Genomic DNA, 21,762 nt, shown 5'->3' on the forward strand with positions numbered 1-21,762 from the left:
CTCTTGAGGGAAATATGTTCTCATTTCCCTTCCAATCCTCCCACCAATTCAATGCTGTCTGGCTTTTGACCCCTGTGCTAAGGGAAACACATCCTTCCCTATTCATTCTATCTCGCTTAAGTCTCCCCTCCAAAGGAAACAGCCCCAGCCTCTCCAACTCTCCCATAATTTTCCAATCCTAGCAATCTCATAAATCTCTGCACCTTCCCCAATACAATCACACCTTTCCTGTAATGTGGAGACCAGAACAGCACGTGGTTCTCAAGTCGTGGCCTGTCCAGTGTTGTATACAATCCCAGCACAACCCCCCTGCTCTTATATCCCATGCTTCAGTGAAGAAAGAGCACACCGTAAGCCTCTTTAACTACTTTATTGACCCTTCCTGCTACCTTTAAGGACCTATGGATGTAGACTCCAAGGTTGCTTTGTTCCACCACTCAGTACCCTCCCATTCATTGTACATTCCTATATCTTGCTTCGTCTCCCCAAATGCACCAGCTCACACTTCTCCGAATTACGTTCCATTTTTCTGCCTGGCTGACCTGACCAACCACTTGTGTAATTTGAAGCTTTCCTCCTACCTGTCAACCACACAAACAATATCTGCATTGTCTGCAAACCTCATTATCATACCCCCAGTGTTTAGGTCCAAATCTCACATCACGAAAAGTGAGGCACCAAGTTCTGAGTCCTGTGGAAACACCACTAGCAAGTCTTCCAGTCACAAGAACATTCGTCAACCTCTACCCTTCGCTTCCTGCCAGTGAATCGACTGTGGATCCAACAACTTAACAACAGCTTCCTTTGTTACAAGGTGAAAGTGCTGGCCTTCATCAGTCGGGGTACTGAGTATAGGAATTGGGAAGTTATGCTGCAGTTAGATAAGATGTTGGTGAGACTGCATCTGGAGTATTGTGTATAGGTTTGGTTGCCCTGTTATAGGAAAGATGTTATTAAACTAGAAAGAGTGCAGAAAAGATTTACCAGGATGTTGCCAGGACTTGGGGCCTGAGTTACAAGGAGAGGTTGCAGAGACTAGGACTTTATTCCCTGGATTGTAGGAAATTGAGGGGTAACCTGATAGAGGTGTACTGTACAAGATCATGAGGGGCATAGACAGGGTGAAAGCACATAGTCTTTTTGCCAGGGACGGGGTGCTAAAAACAAGAGGCCATAGGTTTAAGATCAGAGGCGAGAGACTTGAAAGGGACATCAGGGATAGATACAGTGGTAGTAGATGGAGAATATTCTGCCTGGAGGTCAGTGACTCATGGTGTTCTGCAGGGATCTGTTCTGAGACCCCTGCTCTTTTTTTTAAATATAAATGACTTGGATGAGGAAGTGGAGGGATGGGTTTTGCAAATGACACAAAGGTTGGAGGGGTTGTGGATACTGTAGAAGGTCGCTATAAGTTACAACATGACATAGACAGGATTCAGAGGAGAAGTGGCAGATGGAGTTTAATCTGGAAAAGTGTGCAGCGATACACTTTGGAAGAACCAACATGAAGGCAGAGTACAAGGTTAATGGCAGGATTCTGAGCAGTGTGGAGGAACAGAGGGATCTTGGGGTCCACTTCCATAGATCCCTCAAAACTGCCACGCAAGGTGATAGGGTGGTTAAGGCGGCGTATGGAGTGTTGGCCTTCATTAGTCGAAGGACTGAGTTCAAGAGCCGCGAGGTGATGTTGCAGCTCTATAAAACTCTGGTTAGACCACACTTGCAGTATTGTGTTCAGTTCTGGTTACCTCATTATAGAAAGGATGTGGAAGCTTTAGAGAGGGTGCAGAGGAGATTTACCAGAATGCTGCCTGGATTGGACAGCATGTCTTATGAGGAAAGCTTGAGCAGGCTAGGGCTTTTCTCTTTGTAGCGATTCAGGATGAGAGGCGACTTGATAGAGGCATATAAGATTATGAGGGGCATGGATAGAGTGGACAGCCAGCACCTTTTCCCCAGGACATCCATTTAAGGTCAGAGGAGGAATGTTCAGGGGAGATGTCAGAAGTAGGTTTTGTTTTTAAACACAGAGAGTGGTGGGTGCCTGGAATGCACTGCCGGGGGTGGTTGTAGAGGCTGATACAATAGGGACATTTAAAAGACACTTAGATAGGCACACAGAAGTAAGTACAATAGAGGGTTGTGGGCTGTGCAGGAGGGAAGGGTTAGATTGATCATGGAGGAGGTGTTCATATAGGTCGGCACAACATTGTGGGCCGAAGGGCCCATACTGTTCTATGTTGTTCCGTGTTCACCACGCAGAGGAATTTGGAATGAGCTGCCAGAAATAGTGGTTGAGGCGAGCATATTAGAGTCATGGAGTCATAGTTATACAGCATGGAAACAGGCCCTTCAGCCCAACTGGTCCATGCCGACCAAGGTTCTCATCTCAGCTAGTCCCAATTGCCCAACTTTAACCCATATCCCTCTGAACCTTTCCTATCCATACATCTGTCCAATGTCTTCTCAATATTGTTACTGCCTCAACTACTTCCTCTGGCAGCTCATTCCATATACTGACCACCCTCTGGGTGTAAAGGTTGCCCCTCGGGTTCCGATTAAATCTCTCCCCTCTCACCTTAAATCAATGCCCCCTGGTTCTTGATTCTTGAACCATGGGAAGAAGACTGTGCGTGTTCACCCTATCTGTGCCCCTCATGATTTTAACCACCTCCATAAGATCACCCCTCATTGTCCAACGCTCTGGTGAATAAAGTCCCTGCCTGTCCAACCTCTCTCCACAACTCAGACCCTCGAGCCCTGACAACATCCTTGTAAATCCCTTCTGCACTCTTGCCAGCTAAATAGCATCTTCCCTACAGCAGGGTGATCAAAATCAAGCACAATATTCCAAAAACGGCCTCACCAACGTCTTGTCTGAACACAAAGTAACTTCTTGACACAGTACCCTGAGTGATGAAGGCTAGTGTGCCAAAAGCCTTCACCACCACCCCGGTCAACTGTGATGCCACTTTGAGGGAACCACGTAACTGTACTCCAAGGTCCCTCTGTTCCACAACGCTCCCCAGGACCTGACCATTGACTGTGAAAGTCCTACCCTTGTTTGTCTTCCTAAAATGCAACACCTTACACTTATCTAAATTAAACTTCATTTGCCATTCCTGGCCACTTACCCAGCTGATCAAGATCCTCCTGTAATTACCGATAAACATGTTTTCTGTCAACGACACCACCTATTTTAGTGTTATCTGCAAACTTACTAACCATGCCTTGTACATTCTCATCCAAATCGCTGATATGAATGACAAATAGCAATGGGCCCAGCACCGAGCCCTGGGCAACACCTCTAAATCAGGGGCCTCCAGTCTAAAAAACAACCTTCCACCATCACCCGCTGCTTCCTACCAGAAAGCCAACTGTGTATCCAATTAGCCAGCTCTCCCTGGATCTCATGCAATTTAGACCCCTGGCAGCAACTGAGCTTTCACGACTGAAGCGGCGGCATTTAAAAGCCATCTAGATAAGTACATGGATAGGAGAGATTTAGAGGGCTATGGGCCAAACGTGGGCAGATGGGACTAGCTCGCTGGGCAACGTAGTTGGCATGGATGAGTTGGGCTGTTTCTGTGCTATGTGACGAAGACACAATAGTGCCCAGACCTGCTGTTGGTTTATTAGGAGGCCCAGACCCTTCCAGTGAATTTCAGCCAATTAATCTCATTCAATAGGGTGGCACCAGTGGAGGCGGTTGCTCATTGCTCCAGTGACCCAGGTTTGATCCTGACCACTACCACTGTCTGTGTGGAGTTTGCTCGTTCTCCCCGTGTCTGAGTGGGTTTCCTCCCACATCCCAAAGGTGTGCGGGTTGGTGGGTTAATTGGCCGCTGTAAATTGCCCCCCAGTGTGTGAGTGAGGGGTAGAATCTGGGGGGAGTTGATGGGAGTGTGGGGAAAGTAAAAAGGGATTAACATAAGTGGGTGCCTGGTGGTTGGCACAGACTCGATGGGCTGAAAGGCCTGTTGCCGTGCTCTATGAACACATTGTAATACAATATAGAAAGAGAAAGCACCATAGAAGAGTGAGGAAGACAGGGGAAAGAATTAGAGAGATTAGTTGGGTGGGGGGCAAAATAAGAGATGCGCAAAAGCAGAGAAGTATGAAGGGGGGGTGGGGGGGAAGGAAGGACAGACTTGCGCCTGGAGGGTGAATTAAACAAGTCTGAATTGATCGGTTCCTCATCTCATTAATTAATTGTTTGAGGCAGGCAAGACTGATTCACAATGACATAAAAGCCTCCAGGTGTCTAATTTTACCTCTGAATCATGTTTCATAACTTTACCACTTGGCAGTCTTCACTTTTTACAGCCACGTTAGCTTGGTTGGTTTTACCTTTAAATCACAACTTGAAACTCCCCTCCAGAAACCGGAGTGCATAATCTGGATTGACACTTTGGGGGCATGACTGAGGGAATGTTATGTCGTCACGCGTTGATGTGATGAAGGGTCTTTGGCCTTGATCGTTAACTTTGCTCCTCCCTCCACGGATGCTGCCTGAATTGCTGAGTGTTTCCAGCATTTTCTGTCTTTGTTTCAAATTTCCAACATCTGCACTTTTTTTGCTGCTTTTATTATTTCTCGATTACACTGTGGGTGGATGCGAATAGTCGCAAGGCTCCGTCGGAAGAGCAGGAATGCTTCAGGACACCATTTACTCCTCAACGAAACTGGCCGGTGAGCTCGCAGACCTGTGGGATCTTGCCAGGCGCATTGGCTGCCATCTTTCATGAATGAGCAATTACCTGTGAAGCACCTTGGGGTAGAGGGGCCATAAAGATCCAAGTAATTTTAAATTATCTTTAGATTTGTGAAGGAAGCAGGCAACACAATGAGGAGGTGGAGCTGCAGAGATTTATGGCATTAAAACAATCCAACGAAAGGAGGTCACTGGAATCACTTCTGTAAAACGGTGTTGGAATGGGTTCTATAGCAATCTGTTTTGCAGGGGCTGGGGTGAAATTCTCAGGGAAACAGAAGCAGCACAGCAATGGAAAGAATGGTTCTTCGAAGATGAGGTACAGACACATTGTGCTGAATGGACTACATAATAACAATAAACACAGTGGTGGAACCTTTCCCCAGAAGAAATCATTTCATTGGATATTTTTCAGTATATACACTAAGACAGTAAGTGATTCTTCTACCCTCCTTGTCTTAAAATTCCATCAGCCTCAGCAGCAGTCTCCTCAACCAGCAGCCGATGTTTGGATCATTAAGTTGCTCAGAAGTAATTTTCAGCTCCAATTAGAATTATTCAATCAAGCTTGTCAGATGCAATCAAATATGCTGCAAGGTTAAAACTATTGCTCGAGCACAGATCCCCAAAACAAAAGAATTATTCCAGGAAATCACATTCCCACTCACAAGTAGATCTTTGCACGCTTTCTCTGAGAGTCTATCTGCTTTAGCATCTAAGTACCATAGGCTTGTGCAGTGGGAGTTACCAATGAAGGATCAGGAGACGATTTCTTCAGCCAGTGCTGATGCTCAGAGTGTTACTCATCACCTTATCTTTGTGTGTCAGTACCTCATGTGCAGGAGAGGGGAAAAAAAGTGAGGGGAAGGAGTGGCTTAGGAGACAGCATCAAAACATTTGTAGCAGGAACACTCAATGTCACTGGGATAAATTTGTGGAACTCCTTACCTGCAATAGAGTGCAAGAATGTGTTGGGAATAAATATAACCTTTCCAGTGATGGTCACATCCCACGGCAGGGTAATCTCAGGCCTTTACTTCAGGCAGGAGTTTAAAGACTAGAGTGGTGGAGAGATTGGGGGGGTGGGGGGGGGGGGAGGTGGGGAGAGGAGAGAAGCAACTGGGGGCTCACGTACAGTGATTATTCAAGAGCACACACGTGGTGGCTCATGCTCCGTACCACCCCACACCCGAATCATGATTCAAAAACTGTAACTTGGGATTATGTACACTGACACACAGTTACCCCATAAAATTAAAGGCAAACTCACACAAAGACAATATGTTTAAATTGCAGCTCTACACAATAAGGGCAATTTACAGTGGTCAATTAAACTATCAATCCACATGCCTTTGGGATGGAGGAAGGAAACCGGAGCACTTGGGGCAAACCCACCCAGCCACAGGGAGAACGTGTGAACTCCACAGAGACAGCAACAAACAATCTGCTGGAGGATCAGGTTAGAGGCTGTGGCTGGGTTCAAGCAGCAGCTGTGGGAGCAAAGGAATTGTCAACGTTTTGGGTTGAAACCCTGCATTAGGACTACGTCTCTCAGGGCGCCCCCGGGGGAGGAAATCGCCCATCTTTGTTAATGACCCTACCACCGAATACCAGACCATCATCTTCTGCGCTATCACAGATCTGATTACATTGGGAAATCTCCCCTCCGCAGCCTCAGAGCCGCTGGTGCCTCAACACCGCACTTCCCGCTTCCATCTCTGACCCAAGATCCACAAACAGGGTAGGTCCATTGTTTCTGCCTACCCGTACCCCACTGAACTTACCTCCTCATACCTCGACTCCATCCTCTCCCCCTACCCAGTCCCTTCCCACCTACATCTGGGACATCTCGCATGCCCTCCACCATTTGGAGGGCATCCAATACCAGAGTTCTTCCAGCACATTGTTGCTCCAGATTCCAGCAGCTGCAAGCTCTTGTGTCTCCACACAGACAATGCTGGAGATCAGGTTGAAGCTGGGTCACTGGAGCCACTGTGACACCCCCTATGTCTGCTTCAGGAGGATGAAATCCGCAAACCTAGCCCACAATCCCAGTGCAGACTGGTGCTGAGCAAGGCTGCGTCATTTTATTAACACTCTTCTCAATCTTTCTCACCACAATCTCGCACCTCACCTCTACCAAGATTCCTGCTGACCTACAGGACTAATGGGAAACTGTTCAACCTACATCACCTCCATTCCAGGACCAAGGTCACTCCAAGCTCAGTAGTCAAGCTGCAGTAGGCAGATGACACTTGCGCATACATGCATTTGGTGGCCAAACTCCAAGTCATCATCATCTTGTTAGCTGAAGCACACAAGAGGACGAGTCTTGCACTTAACATCTGCAAAAAAGTCCTTTATCAACCTGCCCCCACTGCAAAGCACTGACAATAAATGTCCGTAATGAGACTATGGACCATGTCTTAATATCTTGGAGGCCATCAGTAATGAAACTTACCATCTCCTTCAATGTATCAGCACAGCCTTTCATTGACTGAGGAACAGTGTGTTTGCAGATCAAGGCAGCAGTGCTCACCGTCCTCCTGAGATTTGGACCATGTACAGCAGATAGCTCAAAGCACTGGAGAGATACCTCCAAAACCCACCAGTAGAATGCGAAACAATGTTAATGCCCTTCCCTAGGTCAACAACCTCAGCTTTGAAGCCCTAATTACACTCAGTTAGCTAGGGTGGGCAAGCTAGTGGGTAGGGCAGTGTAGAGGTTAGCGTAATGCTTTACAGCGCCAGTGACCTGGGTTCAATTCCGGCCACTCTCTGTGAGGAGTTTGTATGTTCTTCCCATGTCTGCGTGGGTTTCCTCCGGGTGCTCTGGTTTCCTCCCACATTCCAAAGACGTACAGGTTAGGAAGTTGTGGGCATGTTATGCTGGTGCCGGAAGCGTGGTGACACTTGCGGGCTGCCCCCAGAACACTACGCAAAAATGTATTTCACTGTGTTTCTCGATGTACATGTGACTAATAAAGATATCTTATCTATATTATTTGCAAGGTTGACACCAGATTCCCTCAAGTCCATGCATCTGAAGAACACAAACACCTCCCAAACTATCCACCTGACCACCTGTCAGGCATCTCCTGCCACATCTATGGCTGGGTCTGCAGGTCCCACATCGGTCACCTCCGAACCCATAAAACCAAGCAGAAGCAATGTATCCTGTGGGACCAGCCAGAAAGGTTGGTGCAGCTAGTAGGGCCACTGCCACACAGCACCAGAGACCCGGGTTCAAAACCATAGAACAATACAACACAATACAGGCCCTTCGGCCCATCAAGTTGTACCAACCTTTAAACCACGCCTAAGACTAACTAACCCCTTCCTCTGACATATCCCCCTATTTTAAATTCCTCCATGCTTATGATCTGACTTTTCCCCATCCACTTCTTCCTCTGACCTACCCCTCTGGTTCCCATCCCCCTCACAAACTAGTTTAAACCCTCCCAAACCACCCTAGATTCTGACCTTGGCTGCTGTTTGTGTGGAGTTTTCACATTCTCCACGACCACATGGGCTTCCTCCCAGATCCAAAGGTCGCGCAGGTTGGTGGGTTAATTGGCCACTGTAAATTGCCACTAGTGTGCAGGTGAGTGGCAGATTCTGGGGGGAGCTGATGAGAATGTGGGGAGAATAAAATGGAATTAGCGTAGGATTACTGTAAGACAGCACAGAAAGAGGCCCCTCGGCCCAACTCATCCATGATGACCAAGATGTCTATCCGAGCTAGCTCCATTTGCCCATGTTTGGCCCATATCCCTCTAAACTTTTTCCATCCACAGACTAATGGTTGGTATGAACACTGTGGGCCGAAGGGCCTGTTTCTGTGCTGTCTCTCTCTGAAGACCCAAGCATTGACCTGTTGCATTGAGTGCGAGGAGGCATTTGTGTGCAAATCCATGGTGTGTTGTAAGTCAATTCAAATTGTGGAACCCCTGGTCATTAAACAAGACACTCCTTTAAGTCCTATGGTTGCTGATGTGTGATGGCCACCCACATTAACAGACATTCTTCACTCTTCACTATGGTGGGGGCAAGTCTCCAAGGGAATGACTAAGAAGTGCCCCAAGCACTGGAGATTAGATCAGTGTTTGCACATGTAACCAGGAACTTAAAAAGACAAATTCTACTTATGGGCCCATTCCATGGACTTTGCAGGGGTGTTATCAAACAATGAACTTAAATCCAAGATATATAACAATAAATTGGGTCAGGTGACCAGAGCATGGTCAAAGAACTAGGTTTAAAGAAGCAGAAAATGATTTAATGAGGCAGAGAGATCTCGGGAAGGAACTCTAGAACTCAGGGCCCAGGAAACACAACTGTCAGTGGTGGAACAATTAACTTCAGGGAACCTAAAGATGTTGGACGCTGAGGTCTCAGAGATCTGTAGATAAAAGATTGAAAGCATGGATAGATTTGAGAACAAGTTTGATAATAAACACATATCTTCATTGTATAGAGGTCAAGCTGGCATTAAACTTCTCCAGACGATTTAGGCATTTTCACATTGGAAGGTAGTTGTCTAAAGGGTTGACATCCATTGGTGGTTGTCCATGGCACGTCACATCCTTGTGCAGGGTTTGGGTGAGGGTGGTTGGGAGGGAAAGTGGGAGGAGGACAATAGTAAAAATGAGTAGAACATCAACCGAAGGATTAATATCAAAATTCAAAATGGCATTATGAACATCCGTTAGATACATCTGTCTAGTTGAAAGAATATTTTTAGTTACATGGTCCTCAAGGGTTAGAGAATGAAATCATGTCAAATGCAATCATGTCACATCTCAGATGCAGGGAGGGTAAAACTTCTGCCAAACCTCTGCTCCAAGGTAGGAAGCCCACATATTTCCCAGTCAGAGTGGGTGAGAGCATACATGTTGTGTATTGTTAGCGCTGCTACCGTTGGACAGGAGGTACAGAAGCCTGAAGTCCCACACCACGAGGTTCAGGAACAGCTACTTTCCTACAACCATCAGGTTCTTGAACTGACCTGCTCAACCCAAACCCTACTTCAGCAACAGAACACGACAGACCACCTCTTGCACTGCCACGGACGTGTCTATTTTGAACAAACGTCTTGCTTTGCAGTCTTTTTCTTCACTGTCACGTATAATTTGTGTCCTGTGTCGTCTGTGATACCACTGCAAGTTTTTCATTGTACCATATTTGTGCATTTGACAATAAACTTTACTTGATTCTATCCAAATGTAGTTAAACCTCAAGGAAAAGGAATCCATAGGGAAATTCTTACCAATTTAAGAGCAAAATTGTTGGAGCAATTGCATAACTAACCCAGAACTTTCTAATACCTTGGCTTATGGTGGACTGCTGTATCGCTAACGGTGTCACCATTAAAATCAAGATTCCATTTTCCAATGCTCAGTAAAGCAGCCAACATAATGAAAGACACCCACCCGGACATTCTCTCTTCTCCCCCCTCCCATCAGGCAGAAGATACAGAAGCCTGAAAGCACGTACCACCAGGCTCAAGGACAGCTTCTATCCTGCTGTTATAAGACTATTGAACGGTCCCCTAGTTCAATAAGATGGATTCTTGGCCCCACAATCTACCTTGTCATGACCTTGCAGCTTATTGTCTGCCTGCACTGCACTTCCTCTGTAACTGTAACACTCTATTCTGCATTCTGTTATTGCTTTTCCCTTGTACTACCTCAATGCACTGACGTGATGAAATGATCTGTATGGATGGCAAGACGAAACAAAGTTTTTCACTGTACCTCGGTACATGTGACAATAATAAACCAATACGACATAAGTGGTCATTTGGTCCATCAAGTCGAGACTGGCTCAAAGAGCAATCCCATTCTCTCACTAATTTACCCTGAAAGCTATTCTCCCCACATTCCCATCAATTCCACCATCCACCTGCACCAGAGGCAATTTACTGTGACCCATTAACCTACCAACCTGCACATATTTGGGAATGTGGGAGGAAACTGGAGCACCAGGAGGAAACCCACGCGGTCACAGGGAGAACGTGCAAACTGCACACAGACAGTGCCGGAGGTCAGGATCGAACCCGGGTCGCAAAGTTGAGAGGCAGCAGCTCTACTAGCTGTGCCACTGTGCTTCCTAGAGTCTTGGCTTGCATTCATCCTCAACCAACTACATCAGGACAAGACTAGTTATTCACCTCATTATTACCTGTGAAACCTTAGTGCACAAAATAGCAATCCAATTTCTCTAAAAGATCTCTCCCATCCCCACCTCTCACCCTACGTTGATAGCTTATAATGGGCCAGGCCTTCAAGATTAAGGCCAAAGTTTGGAGACTTCTGATCTACATATATTGGCCTTTATTTCTCTTACAGCCAGGAGGGCTGTGTTGCTTAAATGGAAGGAAGTTACTCCGCCTACTCATGTTCAATGGTTACGTGATGTTATGTCATACCTAAATTTAGAGAAGGTCCCTTGTTCAATTTCTGAATCTAACTTAGACTTTCAAACATTGTGGGGACCTTTTTTGAACTATTTTCAAAACCTTTGATTTGGTGGTTAAAGTACAGATATTGGCTGATATCATTATGTGTTAAGGGTTTCTCTTTGTTTTTCTTTTTTTTAAAACCAAACAGCTTCGGTCTTGGTAGTGGGTTTAGATTTTTTTTAATAATAAAATTATTCCAATTGAATTGTTATTAATTATCATTTTTAATTACCAGTATGGGGTTCTGTGTTTTCAAGTATGATTCAAACAATGTATTTAGTGCTATTTTATCTTTTTTCTAATTCATGTACTCTGTATTCTCTATGTGGAATCAATAAAAATATTGCAAAAAAAATTCAAGGCCTTTAGTGTTATCAAAACACAATGCAGCTGTTTTATCCTCAATTTCAACCAAATTTGGCAAAACCTCAACCACAGGAAAGGCAGAGGAAGAACCAACCACGCTGAAGGTGTATGTTATTGGGAGCTTCGGAGATTATTGATCAACTCCAATTCTCAGCTCATTTGTCAATGCAGCATAATTTTTTCCAACCAATTGTCTACAGTGAAACCACTGGCCTTTTTCATCTTTCAACAGAGTAAATATTCAATAATCCTTTGAAATTGATAGAATATTTTATTACAACAATCAGGTTTGTACAGCCCTACTAACGTGTTCAAGTCTGTACAATTCTGGTATATAAACAATAACATTTCTCCTAGAATATACGGTTACTTTTACAACAAAAGAAAAATGCTTTAATAGATTCTCTCTCTCTCTCTCACGCTGTCTTCTCTTTTATTTCAGTGTTTGTTACCAAAAGAAACAGTAATCAGCCAGACAACTGCTGCAGTTTAAATTTTATTACGATTTGCTGCACACATCAAACATCAATAATCTTAAAAGAGACAGGATTTGCCTTACGTCAACCCACCCTGGCTGGATTTCAAAACTTTTATTTTGTGCCAATTATGAATGCCCACTGCCTGTGCCACTGGGTTATTTTCAGTGAGTTCAACTGCCAATTCTTATATTAATCTCACAACTACATCCCAATTAATTGTCTATCGAAGAAGTCAAAAACCTGGTTTAACATCGGCTTCCCAAGTGCCCTGCCTCTGCCAAGGGAGGAAAGACAAAAAGGCTGACCTATCAACTTGCTTCTCAAATGTTCTCCCCCATCTTGGACACTTCTGGGGGTAAGGCTTTACAGTGGCTGAATGACTGCTACGAGCATTGCTATGCCTCGAACAGGCCACCGTGTCTCGGGAGGGTTCTACTTAAAGGGAATAACCACTAGGCTTCCTAGGCAGCAACCTTATTTTGGACACAACTGCTGAATCCTCATCCTTATGGCTTAAGACATTGTTTGAAGCTCTTGGAGTACCCGTTACACTGTTAATATTTGTTACATGAGGTATAGCAGAATAAGAAAAAAAGAAGTTTCTGAAATAACAAAAACAAAGTACTGCTCCAAAGATTTGATTTTTACTTTTAGGCGGTGAGACTGTCAAAGGTAGGTGTTGGTGGCAGTGGAGATGTCTGGACTGGCATAACAGCATTCACTGGATAAACTGCTGGGAAACAGCTGATGGAGCAGCTGCCTGCTGCACACTTCTCCACAGCTCACTAGCTGCCTCTTGTGGGAGTGCTGAAAGCCTACAGCAAGACAGCGTGGAGCTGTTAAGTAAAATTCCAAAGGTCATTCTCACAGAGCTGGGAGATTTTCCAGGCAATTAAGCTGGCATGTACAATGACAGGGCTTTAATCATCCAGCACCCAAAGTTGAGGGTTGTTTGAGAAATTTCCCAAATTCTGGACACAACTTGTAATCTTCCTTGGGTTTCTGTAGCATTGGCTCCTCTAGCATTTGGCCAAGTCAAAGGGAAACTCTGGAACAATTCTCATTTTGTGAGCAAATTTTAACAAAAGAAAACCAAAACATCCTCAACGTTGCCTTCAGCTATTGCTGGATCTCTGAACTAACACATAATCTAATGCAGCATGTCAGAGAGCTTCTCTTTCTCCATCATTTGCAAAGGATGGCATAAAATTCAACGCTGCACAAGAGCGATGAGGAGATACTGGACTACAGAAGTTTTTGGGAAGGCTACCGAAATTACCAACCAGACCACGGTAAGTGAGGTTCCACTTCCAGAGCCAAGTTACCACTTGCTTCAGGAAGTGTTCCTCACCAACCTGCCCTGTCAACACAATAATTCCTCCCCTGCAGTAAAACACAAGCAGCCAACATACTTGCAGTTAGCTGGACAGGACACTTGGCCTGTTCTACAGTTGGCCGCAAGTTTGCAGATAAGAAAGTGCAATTTCTTTATGGTCCTATTAGCTTTAAGCCACTTTAGTAGGAGAAAAGTAAGTTCATCGCACCCTTGAGTTTGAGATTTGCATCTCTATCCTGGCTTTTATGGGACGCTTGTCCGTTTTTCCAGCCATCACCCTCCCAACACTGCAACCCCCACCCTCAACACCCCACAAACCCAGGCCTGGGTGGGCTGTTCTACCCATGCTCACCACGAGGTATAGAAGCTGGTGGTGAGAATTCAAGTGATAGGACCCCCTCTGCAACACTGCTGCACAGGGGCTTGCCAATTGCAAAGCTCAACCCTGACCAACAACTGTTGCTCTTCCAACCTGAGACCCAAGCTGCAATCAAGCAACCAACCACTTTTAAGGCGAATGGGCTAAGTGGTCTACTGTGCTTTGAATGTCTGCAATTCCATAAGCACCAGCAACAATTTTGCCACTCACTTTTCAGGTCTTTTGGAATCCAGCCAATCTTGGGCATGGAAGATTAAGTCCATCTCTTCCTAAAACATCATTTTGCACAAAAAAAGTTTTCTCCATATGAAAATATAGATAGCTCACCATTTAATATTTAACACTGATCAGCTCATGGCATCAAAGACCCCAAAAGTTTTGAAACAGTAGCAAGATAGAAACCATATGAATTACGTGAAGCATTTTTCTTAAATAAAAATAGATGAACCATAGATGTTGATTACAGCTATACTGGTACTGGGTTGAAAGTAACTATCTCCAGGCCAGTGTCCAGACACTGGTTACTTGCCTTTGGCCAAGGCAGAGGTATCTACAGATGTACTCCACAACACCTGGAGTACTGGAAGAGTACAGCCCTTCCCTGCCAAATAAAGGGCAAACGTAACAGCCTCCTAGACTCCCCCACAGAAAGTGCAGTCAGCAACTTTTATTTGGCCTTGTCTTGTCGTTCAAATGCAACTTGAGTTGGAAGAGCTTTGAGTGAGAAGAATTCTTCTTTAAAACTGCTGCGGGGGCGGGACTGTTAAGCCTCAAACACAACATAGGTCCAGTTCCCTGAAGTGACGTCATCGTTAAAGCTTATAAGTACCAAACGGGCAGAACACCATCCTCTCCACACCATCGTGGCTGGAACTCTCTACAGCAAACAGCTGCTTCTGATCTGGCAGCAGAGCAAGAATTCTCGTTGGGGAGGGGTGGGGTGGGGTGGGGGGGAGTGGGAGGTGGTGTGTGTGTGTGTGTGTGTGTGTGTGTGAGTGAGCGCACTGATCTTAAATACAAACATTTTGCTGATTTGATTCAATACAAACGCTTATTTTGTAGCACATAAAGAAAGTGACCTGTTGGAAGGGTAGGTGGGTCAGTCAGTCCCGTGTTTTTGTTTCAGTTTTACTGGCTCTACACAAAAATGTACATCTACGGCAAGATTAAGCAACTCAGTTCACTCACCTCCTACAAATGCAAATTTGTCCTCATTCCTTCCCGGTAATTTTGAGAATTCTAGAATCTGTTTAATTCGTCCCAAACAGGTCACTCTTACTGTAAATAAAAGAGCTGGGATTTTGCGGTTTATGGCGCTTGTATCTTCCAGGCACATCTCAATGAATCAAAGAATGAAAGGTAAGAAATGCCATTAATCATTGGATTAAGACCCAACAAATTCACGTACTGTACCTAGGGGGCCTTAAATAAATTATAAATCTCTACACTAATTTGTCTGCAATAGACCAGGATCTGAAAGGACAACGTAAGATGCTACTGGCCCCTCAACGAGATCTGAATTTAATTAATCACGATTGTGGCGTGGGGGATGGTGATGAGCCATGAATATATTAGGACCTACAAGGACTGTTCACCTTCACTGAGCAGATGAATACTTGTTTAAATTTAATCTTACTACCTGCCCGACCCCATCCCAACTACCGTATTAGAGAGAGAACATTTATTCCCTCTTTACAAACTCATCACAGGGAACAACGCTCTGTCCACACACACGCGCGCTCACACACACACACACAGACAGAGACAAACATTTCCTTGGATTCCATGAGCTGAGTTATATATATTGTATTGCTGGTTTATAATAACTCTTTTCCCTTGCCCACCCTCCCACCACCCACCCGCCCCTCCCCACCCCTCCCCCTCATTTGTTTGTCGAATCAGTGCAGCCGAGAGGTTGCCCCGGGAAGGTGAAGTCTTGACGGCTTTCACGGCGATTCTCCGCTGAGCAGCGGAGAGCGAAGAGACCAGCTCCCAAAGTGGAGTGGGCACGGTCCGGGGGTTTCATTCAGGGATGCACCGAGAAGGACCTTCCTCATCGCACTCCACAGTGCTACCTAAGGAGGAGAAGAGGGGAAAAAAAACAAACAAATTGATTCATGTTCCACTTAACGTTTAATTTCCAGTGGTCTCTCTTGGACTCTTGCCAGGATAAGGGTCCATGAAAACAAGCTGCCAGTTAAAAATCAAACACCATAGATTCCAAGGGACAGCTTGGTCTCAGACTCTTTACCCAAATAGGTGTCTCACCATTTTCCCTTACATTACTAGCACTATATATCTCACTATCCTTGGGATCAAAATAAACTAACTGTATTTGCAGGAGCAGGTCAGAGGCCAAGTATTCTGTGGAAAATGACTCAGCAGATTCCTTCCATCTTGCATAAAGCATAAATCAGAAGTGAGAAGATGTACTGTCCATTTGCCTGGATGAATGCAGCTCCAACATTCAAAGCTCAACACCACTGACAAGGAGTCAGGCCTCCCAATCAGAACCCCACCCTCAATTTATGGATTAACATTTGCCACCACCACTACACTGTGATTAAAATCTACAGGATTTTAATCAACTCACCAAGCCTTCCACACCCCCCAAACCTACAAATTCTACCATCAGAAGGGTAATGGCTCCGGGCCTCCTCTGATAGGCACCACTCCTGCCCACTTTCTGACTTGGAAATATTAGTGCTGCTCGTTCAACATCTGTAGGTTTGCTCTGTAGAAGGACGGCAGTGGTTCAAGGTGGCTCATCACCAACTTCTTGATTATGAATGGGTAATAAAGTCTCGACCTGCCAGCAATGCCCATACCCTGGGATCCAACTTATCCATCCTTACATGGGAGCCTGGGTAATGAAAATCAGCAGGCCATTAGAACAAAGTCTTTCAAAGTTAATGTCAGGAAAGGGTCACAGCAATTCGGAGCTTTCTCCATTAAAAGCTACTTAGGCCAGGGGTCAATTGAAAGTCTGGAAACAATGACTGTTAAGTTCAGTAGGTAACATTGGCAGGTCAAAGAAGGAGGTTCTGCATAGTCAGTATGAGATGCTGGAAGCACCAAATGAAGCTGAGTCTGAAACGTAGCAACCCTTGGATTACTACTCAGGCAATGTGCAGATTGGCATAGGCTAATTAAAGATTGAGCCGTGCATTCATTTCTCCAAGATCTGATAGGGTAGAAGCAAGTTCTGGTTCATGGAGCACTGACACCAATTCTGGGGAAAGGTGGAGTTCTACTATTAGGGATGGTTTACACCTGAACCAAACAGGGAGCAGTGCAGTCGTGGCTGTATAACTAGGAAAGTACACAAGATTTTGAACCAAATATTGAGGGCAAGAGATCACAATACAAAGATAGTAAATCACATCGCAGAGAAAGGTGTCAATATGAGAATTGATAAACAGGCTGTAACAGGAAGGGATAGAGAGTACAAATCTAAAAGTAAATTGTAGACAAGGCTGGAGATAACAATAATAATGGACAAAACCAAAGGACTTAGATCTAAATGCATGTAGCATTTGAAGCAGATAAACTAAGAGTGCAAATAGAATAAGGTCTGACAACCATTACAGAGGTATGGCTGCAGGTTGACATGGACTGGGACCTGAATGTTGAAGGTACTTGACCATTAGAAAGAACAGGAAGTGAAAACCACTGCTGGACAAACACAGTGGGTCAGGCAACATCTGTGCAGGGAAATGACAAAATCCAAGTAAAGGGTCTTGACCCGAAATGTCAACTGTCCATTTCCCTCCGCAGATACTGCCTAGCATCGAGCAGTGTTTTTTGCTCCAAGTTCCATCATCTGCAGTCTCGTGTCTCCAGAAAGAACAGGAGAACAGGGAGGAAGAGATGGAGGAGCGGCTTTGTTAATTGATAATGGTCTTGGATCAATAGGAAGGGATGACCTTAGTTCAAGAAACCAGCATGTAGAAGTGGCTTGGACAGAGTTAAGAAATAATAAAGACAAGAAGTTCCTTGTGGGAGTGGTATGCAGGCCCCATCACAGTAACTACAAGGTAGGACAGAGTATGAAGGAAGAAATAATGGTTTTCAGAAAAGTACATGGTAATCATGGGGGATACTAATCTACAGCCTACAAGAGGAGGGATTGCACATTTAAGATAGATGAGGGGAAATTTTCTCTCCCAGAGGACTGTGACTTTGGAATTATCATCCTCAAAGGGTGGAATAAGCAGGTGTGAAAGATCAATATGGGTGGAAGGGAATGCAGAATTGTGGTTACAGTATGACTAGCCATGGTCTTATTATATAGTGGAGCAAGCTTGTGGGGCCAAGTGGCCTATCTTGCTCTTAATTCCAATTTACATTTTGGCAATTGGTTTATTATTGTCATATGTCCCTAGATACAGTGAAAAGTTTTTGTTTGCATACCATCCAGTCAGATCATTCCACACACAATTACATCGATGTAGTACAGAAGAGTGCAAGTAGAAGCCACCTACACACAAGTAATGTTGGTTAAAGAAAATAGCCTGAGCTCCCCCAGCACACCAGCTGTGGAAGAGGTTATCAGCTCATTAACTTGTCTCACATTGTCTTCATCCACGATAATGATCTTCAGGAACTAATCCTATCATGAATGGTTCTGCGGAAACTCTTGCAGTTACCTATCACCACTACCTTCCCCCAGTCCTGGAAAAGGCCAAAAGCTTCAGGAACATTGGTTCAAACCAAGAAGTAATTCCAGTTCCAACACCCTAACAAAACAAAAACCTTCAATGGGAAAAACTTAGCCAGCATCACAACACATAGGCATTTACTAAGTTATTAATAACCATTGGTTAATTAATTGTCTGCATTCAGCATCCGTTATGCCCTTGAAAGGTTGGGATAAGCGAGGCAAATTCTGAAGGGATTACTCAGTCCTGAGCAATGCCCACTTTATACCATTACATTTGGTTCACGGAAAACAAGTCTTCCAAATAATATCAATGGAAAGTTCTAGCCAATGATCAACAGTCAAACATATAAATAACCCAGATGCTGGCACCAGGCTTTGGTGCATGTGTCTCTTGGATCAACAATTATCCAGAACTTATAGAAAATGGTGCTTTTGGTTAATTATATTTTACAGGTAACAAAAAGCAGAGCACACATTTGGATTCGTCCAGGAATCAGATTACTTCCCCAAAGACTAGAGAACCTCATGGAACAAGGCATTACCACTAATCACAGTCCCATTTTAAGCAAGTAATCTTTCCCATCCTTTGTAGTTTAAGCAGGATCTTAATCACTGCAACCATCCTAATATTATTGGATCTCTACGAGAGCAGATCTGTGTTACTGGTGGGAAAGCTGACAGGGTGAAGCAGGGAGGACCTTCAGCGAGAAGCTCTCGAGTCAGAACTTGCTATTCAGATTTTTTGGGGCAACATAACATTTTCATGCTCCGGGGTTCTATCAAATGGATGCGCACCAGCTGTTTTGCCTCTAAAGTAATCCCACTGTAGGCTATGAACACTTGTGACTTTGGGGTTTGGTGGGCACCAAAAGAGAAAGTGTTGTGAGCTTGCACAAAATGAAACTGGCCATTCCCTTTCGATTGATGGGGTGGTTGGAATTTGGCCCAAATTAAACTGGGATGTGTACTTGGCAAATGACACTTTGATGTATCTTTCTGGAAACAGACCAACTTCTGGAATAAATTTTGGATGGAGCACTGGAGAGCACACAATTATGCCTACTCATGACATCCACAGCATGGGTAAAGAGAAAGGCACTGGAGAGGTGAGCAAACAGAATGGATCAAGGGGAAGAACTTTCAAGGGAATGGAGCTGACGGATACTGCCTGCCCTGACGACCCTAACAGCTCACAGAATGGAGCAAGAAAGGAATAAAGCCACTGATGCGTTACTGTGCAGGTTTTAGCAAGGACCATAACTTCTACTTTGGGGTGAGAGAGGAGGGGCTGGGGCACATTGGTCACGAAACCAAACGTTCTTTAAACTGCATGTGATTAGCATACATTGGTGCAGACAGCACCATAAAACTTTGGGCACAATTAGTATAATGTTTATACTCCTATATTTAATAAATAATGCACTCCCAAGTAGTTTCTAGATAACAACTTTGTTAGCCTTCTGACTTGATTCAGAAAGTCACGGGCTCAAGTCCTGATCCAGGGAACAGAAATACAAGGCAGTAATAGAACTGCAGGTCTACAGATGAGACACAAGTCTTTCAAGTGGATATAAGATTTCATAGCTTTATCTCCTGCCCATGATTTTTCTCTCAAATCAATGTTATAAATAGAGTAATTGGTCTTTATTCACGTTACTCTGAGGGAGGTTGAAGTGTACGAACTGGCTACCATGCTTCTTATATTTCAACTGTGACTGCATTTCAAAGCATTGCATTAGCAGCAAGACGCTTTCAAATGTCTGAAAAGATGTTAAAGGTGTTATTTAAATGCCAATCTTTTCTCAATGTTCAGAAGGCCAAGGTACCACAGGGCTGGCCAGTGGTTCCAGGACTCTTGTCTTAAAAAGAAGTTAAATGTCTTTAAGAGGCATTAAAATTGCAAGGAAAAAATCTTGCTCCAAAAAACTCAAGTTTGTTCAAAACAAAAGTAAAGCCTGGAAACTCCCTCTGCCCAATTTACCACTAGTGTTGAGAAATGTTCCACAACAACAGTCTGGGAGAAAGCTAACAGGCTCTTGGCCAAGTAGAGACTAATAAATGAGATCCAACACTGATTTATAGAGGTAAATGGTGTTTGATTAAGCCAATTAATTCTTTCATTGAAGAAAGGGTGTGTGGGCATGACCGAACGAAAGTTGATGGAATTTTAAAAGCCAATTGATTAAATCTCACACATTAGGCTTGTCAGCAAGTTTAAATTCCAGGAGATAAAAGGGGCAATGGCAGTGTGAAAACAAAACTGACAGATTGAAAACAGCTGTGGTGAATGACAGTTTCCTAGACTAGAGAGAGATACGAGGGAAATCGAGTACAGCACTGGGAACTCTGCTGTTTATAATCAGGGCACAATTTTACAAATGAAACAAAACTGGAATAGATAAACTGCGAGGAAGCTAAAATTAGACTTCAAGAATTAAACTAGTGGAATAACCCGAAGCTTTGGGGATGGCACAATAATGGAGCATACACAGCAGTGTGCAGTCTAACCGCATGCCTTTCTATGAGATCAGGGCTGTTCTGTTAGCAAGCTCCAAGTTACTGCAAGTCATTTATCTGAGATAGTGACTCAGTTTTTCTCTCTCCATTAGCACAGCCCAATCTACATGGCACGTACCACAACATTAGGAACATATGACCTTTGTTTGTGATATCACACTGCAACTACCCCCATAAACCCAGACAGCCCCAACAAGTGATTCCCACAACCACCCCAGCCTCACCCTATCAGATATTCCCTTTGTCCTGTCCATCCCTCCCACCATCTATTCTTCAATCTGAAACTACCCTTTTTATCTCTTTTCCAGTTCTGAACCTTCTTCAATCTGAAATATTAACTGTATTTTTCTTTCCACAGGTACTCTGACTTGCTAAATGTTCTCAGCATTTTCTGCTTAAGTTTCAGATTTCCACCATTCACTGTATTTTAAATTTTTTTTATCTATCCCCTGTACCACAGTATCTTGAAATCCCGGTTGCATTATCCCCAACCATCTAAATGCTTGGAATTTTAACCTTAGATTGTGTGATCTCGTCCAATGATTTAACCACCATTACGCAGGAATCATTCAAGTAGGTCTATACCCCACTATCCTTTCTAAGGAATGGTGCCCAGAAATGCTCACAGTATTTTAAGAGTGGCACAACAGGGGCTATGCACAGCTGCAGTTCTCCAGATATAAAAGCTAGCATTCCACTAGTCCTTTTGATAATATTCTGTACCTATCCATGATCCTCTAATATACAGGGACCCAGCCCCAAGAGATTTTCGGCTTCTACTGCTAACTTTTCGCAATTTAGAAAATACTCTGCTTGAACATTTTTACTGGACAAATTTATGATTA

At 44.2% G+C, this 21,762-nt stretch overlaps 2 protein-coding genes across 3 annotated transcripts in view; one reads left to right on the forward strand and one right to left on the reverse strand.

Annotated features, from left to right (window-relative positions):
- The window catches only part of LOC127585534 (MOB kinase activator 2-like), a 507,209-nt gene that overhangs the window by 223,783 nt on the left and 261,664 nt on the right, over positions 1 to 21,762 (forward strand). The gene's annotated exons all lie outside the window — the stretch shown is intronic.
- Positions 15,619 to 21,762, reverse strand: part of LOC127585529 (serine/threonine-protein phosphatase 6 regulatory subunit 3-like) — a 95,319-nt gene continuing 89,175 nt past the window's right edge. For both annotated transcript variants that reach the window (XM_052043067.1, XM_052043066.1), the window contains one exon: positions 15,619 to 15,812. In XM_052043067.1, the coding sequence (XP_051899027.1) occupies positions 15,809 to 15,812 (4 nt within the window). In that variant the 3' untranslated portion in view covers positions 15,619 to 15,808. The remainder of the gene's footprint in view (positions 15,813 to 21,762) is intronic.

This window comes from Pristis pectinata, chromosome 33 (genome assembly GCF_009764475.1).
Source record: "Pristis pectinata isolate sPriPec2 chromosome 33, sPriPec2.1.pri, whole genome shotgun sequence".
Classification (NCBI taxonomy): Eukaryota; Metazoa; Chordata; class Chondrichthyes; order Rhinopristiformes; family Pristidae; genus Pristis; species Pristis pectinata.